The 3,823-nt window shown below is 63.1% G+C and overlaps 1 protein-coding gene across 1 annotated transcript in view; it reads left to right on the plus strand.

Moving 5' to 3' along the window:
• The window catches only part of P2RX2 (purinergic receptor P2X 2), a 3,481-nt gene extending 496 nt beyond the window's left edge, over positions 1–2,985 (plus strand). Inside the window, exons 2-11 of the mRNA XM_049620646.1 lie at positions 31–228; positions 329–400; positions 508–583; positions 654–750; positions 909–989; positions 1,114–1,252; positions 1,650–1,780; positions 1,934–2,024; positions 2,141–2,206; positions 2,287–2,985. Coding sequence (XP_049476603.1) covers positions 31–228; positions 329–400; positions 508–583; positions 654–750; positions 909–989; positions 1,114–1,252; positions 1,650–1,780; positions 1,934–2,024; positions 2,141–2,206; positions 2,287–2,628 — 1,293 coding nt within the window. The 3' untranslated portion in view covers positions 2,629–2,985. The remainder of the gene's footprint in view (positions 1–30; positions 229–328; positions 401–507; positions 584–653; positions 751–908; positions 990–1,113; positions 1,253–1,649; positions 1,781–1,933; positions 2,025–2,140; positions 2,207–2,286) is intronic.
• The last annotated feature ends 838 nt before the right edge of the window (positions 2,986–3,823 follow it).

A 3,823-nucleotide genomic window follows, 5' to 3' on the forward strand; every position in this document is an offset into this window, starting at 1 on the left:
GGGGGGCGCGGGGCCTCGGGGCCCCGGGAGGCGGCGGCCGGCGGGGGGGAGGGTCCCGGGTCGCCTCCAGCGCGGCCCTGCCCGTCCCGCAGGTACGTGTTCATCGTGCAGAAGAGCTACCAGGACAGCGAGACGGGCCCCGAGAGCTCCGTCATTACCAAGGTCAAGGGCATCACCTTCTCCGAGCGCAAAGTGTGGGACGTGGAGGAGTACGTGAAGCCCCCCGAGGTGCGCCTGCCCGCCCCGCCCGCGGCCGCGCACCCCGGGACGGGACCGACCATCCCCTCTCCCTGAGCCTCGGCCGACCATCCCCTCTTTCTGAGCCCAGGGAGGCAGCGTGTTCAGCATCATCACCAGGATCGAGGTCACACCCTCGCAGACCCTCGGAACCTGCCCGGAGGTGAGGCCTGGTGGAGGGCAGAGCTGGGGCAGAGGGAGGGGCCCTGCCTGCCTGGTCAGCTTGCCCCAGAAGGCTCGGGGCCCCTGACCCAGGCGGCTCCTCCCTAGAGCCTGAGGGTTAGCAACGCCTCCTGTGACACAGACGAGGACTGCGTGGCGGAACGGCTGGACATGCTGGGAAGCGGTCAGTGCGCGCCGGCTGGGGGTGGGGCGGGGCGGCGCCCCTCGCCCCCTGAGCGTCCATCTGCCCGCAGGCCTGCGGACCGGGCGCTGCGTACCCTACTACCAAGGGTCGGCCAAGACCTGCGAGGTGTGGGGCTGGTGCCCGGTGGAAGACGGGGCGTCGGTCAGGTGCGCACGCCCAGTGACCCCACCTAGCTGGGACGCAGCTGACACCCCAGCGCGACTCTATTTTGCTCCTTTCTCTCCTCACTGGCCAGGACTGGGGATGTACCGGGGAGGGGTTCGGGGTGGGGGAGACTAAACACACCCAGTCTGTGCCTCCTCAGCCAATTTCTCGGCAAGATGGCTCCGAATTTCACCATCCTCATCAAGAACAGCATCCACTACCCTAAATTCCAGTTCTCCAAGTAAGAGCCACCAGGCTGTGGTGACCACGGGTCGGGATGGGAGCTACATCCCGGGAATGGGGCCTTTGTGGGTTACAGAGCTTCTGCCCCCTTCCCACCTGACGTGGCTGGGCCCTGTCCTCAGAGGCAACATCGAGCACCGGAAGGACGGCTACCTGAAACGCTGCACGTTCGATGAGGTCTCCGACCCCTACTGTCCCATTTTCAAGCTGGGCTTCATTGTGGAACAGGCAGGGGAAAACTTCACGGAGCTCGCACACACGGTGAGGCGGGCAGCCGAGGGAGTGGGCGGGCCAGCTCTCCTCCAGGTGCTGGCTCCTAGCCGCAAACGGAGGGTCTCCATTACAGCCAGCCCCCTTTGCGGTCTTGGCCAACCCCGGCCCTGTTCGGGCAAAGGAAAGAGAAACACAATCGGCCGACCGGTCTGGGCATGCATGGCTGCTGCTAAATTATTGACTCCTGGTCACACGGCTGGCCACCAGCATACCCTTGTGCTTCGGAAGCAGGGCGCTCGCCAGGCACTCCTGGCTCTCGGCCCTGAGCGGCCCGAGGTGTCCCAAGATGAGTGCCCCGTGCACAGTCCCAGGGCAGGACCCACGGCTCTTGGGGGTCCTCTGTGCGGCCTCCCTGACACCCATCCCTGTGCCCACTTCTGGGCAGGGTGGTGTCATCGGGGTCATTATCAACTGGGACTGTGACCTGGACCTGTCAGCGTCAAAGTGCAACCCCAAGTATTCTTTCCGGAGGCTTGACCCCAAGCACGTCCCAGCCTCGTCTGGCTACAACTTCAGGTACCTTGGCCTTGGGACGCCTGGGTCCTCATCTGCCCTGGCTGTGGTGGCTCTAAAAGAACAGGGCAGGTGCTCCAAGGTCCAGGGGAGCTTCCCATCTTGGGTGATGGGTGGGCACCCGCCACCGTGCTCCTCAGGGTCATGCTGTCCCAGGTTTGCCAAGTATTACAAGGTAAACGGCAGCGCCACCCGCACGCTCATCAAGGCCTATGGGATCCGCATCGACGTCATTGTGCATGGACAGGTAGGCCAGCCTGCTTTGCCCAGGGCCCAGCTGGCATGGCCTCATCTCCCCCACCCTCCCTTGAGCCCCACCTGCCCCGGACCCAACAACCATCTAAGGCAGCCTCCTCTCCCCAGGCAGGGAAGTTCAGCCTGATTCCCACCATCATTAATCTGGCCACAGCACTGACCTCCATCGGGGTGGTAAGGAAATGCATGCTGGGCATGGGGGGCTTGGGTGGGGGGGTCTCCTGGGCCCTCACGTGTCGGTCTTGCTGGCCCAGGGCTCCTTCCTGTGTGACTGGATCTTGCTGACGTTCATGAACAAAAACAAGGTGTACAGCCATAAGAAATTCGACAAGGTGTGCACACCCAGGCGCTCCTCTGGTAGCTGGCCTGTGACTCTGGCTCTTGTTTTGGGCCAGGCTCCTCCCCCACCCTGTCCCTGCTCTGCAGACCCAGGCCAGTCCCTGGCCGCCCCGCCCCCATGGCCTTGCCCTGCCTCTGCCCCTTCTGAGCAGATGGCCGACACCCCTGAGCAGACTGTGGGACCAGAGTTGTGTGCCTCCGAGCCTTCCCGGCAGGACTCCACACTCACGGACCCCCGAGGTTTGGCCCAGCTCTGAGCCCACCACATGCTTTCCATCATGCTGTGTCCAAGGCGGGCCTGATGGGGTCCTGAAGTCTGGTCCCGAGACCAAGCCGCCAGCTCCCCTGGGCCCTGCCCATGCACCTCAACACGCTCTGAGAAGCTGGGAACGAAAAGACCCCCCGCGCAACCGGGCAGTGGGCGGGCACAAAGTGGGTGGCACCGGATCCTGGCTGGCCCCCCAACGTCCCCGGGGCCTGGAGGAAGGGGTAAACTCCTGCGGCCTCCTCCTCCCTAGCTGACCTCCTCACAAACGTCTCACCCCTCCCCACCCAGACCCTTTGCTTGCTTCATAGCCAAGAAGTCCACATACCCAGAGTCCAATAAACCTGTGTCTAGAACCTCTGGCCTCATTTTTTGGGAGAAGCATCTTGAGGTCCTGAAGACCTAGGCAGTAGAGGATCCTCGCGCATGGGAGCTGTGGGTGCCTCTGGTCTGTCCTCTAATCAGCCTGGGTGCAGACTGCATGTTGTATCCAAGCAGGGGGACAGGCAGAGACTGGGTGCATGAGGAACCCAGCACCTGCCCTTCAGTCAGCTTGCTTACCGACCTCCTGGGGTGGGGAGGGGGGTGATCCCAGACCCACCCTCAAAACATGTGAAAGGATGGGGACTCTGGAGGAAGGAAGACAAGGGGTAGGTGAGGGAACTTGAAACAAGGACCCAGGCGGGGCAAGAAGTTGGTGCTGAGGGAGGGGGATGGTCATGGGTGAGGTTGAGGGGGAGCACAAGCCAGCAGATAACTAGTTACCACACCCTCAGATGCCACAATGGTCATTATATTCATCGGCGCTGCCTGGTGCCTGTCTGGCCAGGGCCCCCTCCCCCAGGGGCCGCCAGAACTTGGCCGGGTGGCGGTTCCCCTAGCAACACGGATGGTGAGCACACAGGTCTACGGCAGCACATGCTGTGCTTTGCACAGACTCCCTCAGCCAGGATCCCTCTTCCGAGGTTGAGCGATAGCTCGAGGGGTCCCCATGTCCAAATCATGCTGGCAGGTGGCCAGAGCTGGCCATCTCACCTGCCCACACCCAACAGGGGGGCCAGCAACGGCACACACCTAAGCCCCCCGGCCACCTTGAGGTGAGGATTCCTCAGTCACCCAAATGCCTGCAATACCGTGTCTGGCTCCCTGAGGTCCAGTTTTGGAGAAACTGGCTTTTCCAGTTGGGC

The sequence above is a fragment of the Panthera uncia genome, assembly GCF_023721935.1.
Source record: "Panthera uncia isolate 11264 chromosome D3 unlocalized genomic scaffold, Puncia_PCG_1.0 HiC_scaffold_9, whole genome shotgun sequence".
In the NCBI taxonomy this organism is placed as follows: domain Eukaryota; kingdom Metazoa; phylum Chordata; class Mammalia; order Carnivora; family Felidae; genus Panthera; species Panthera uncia.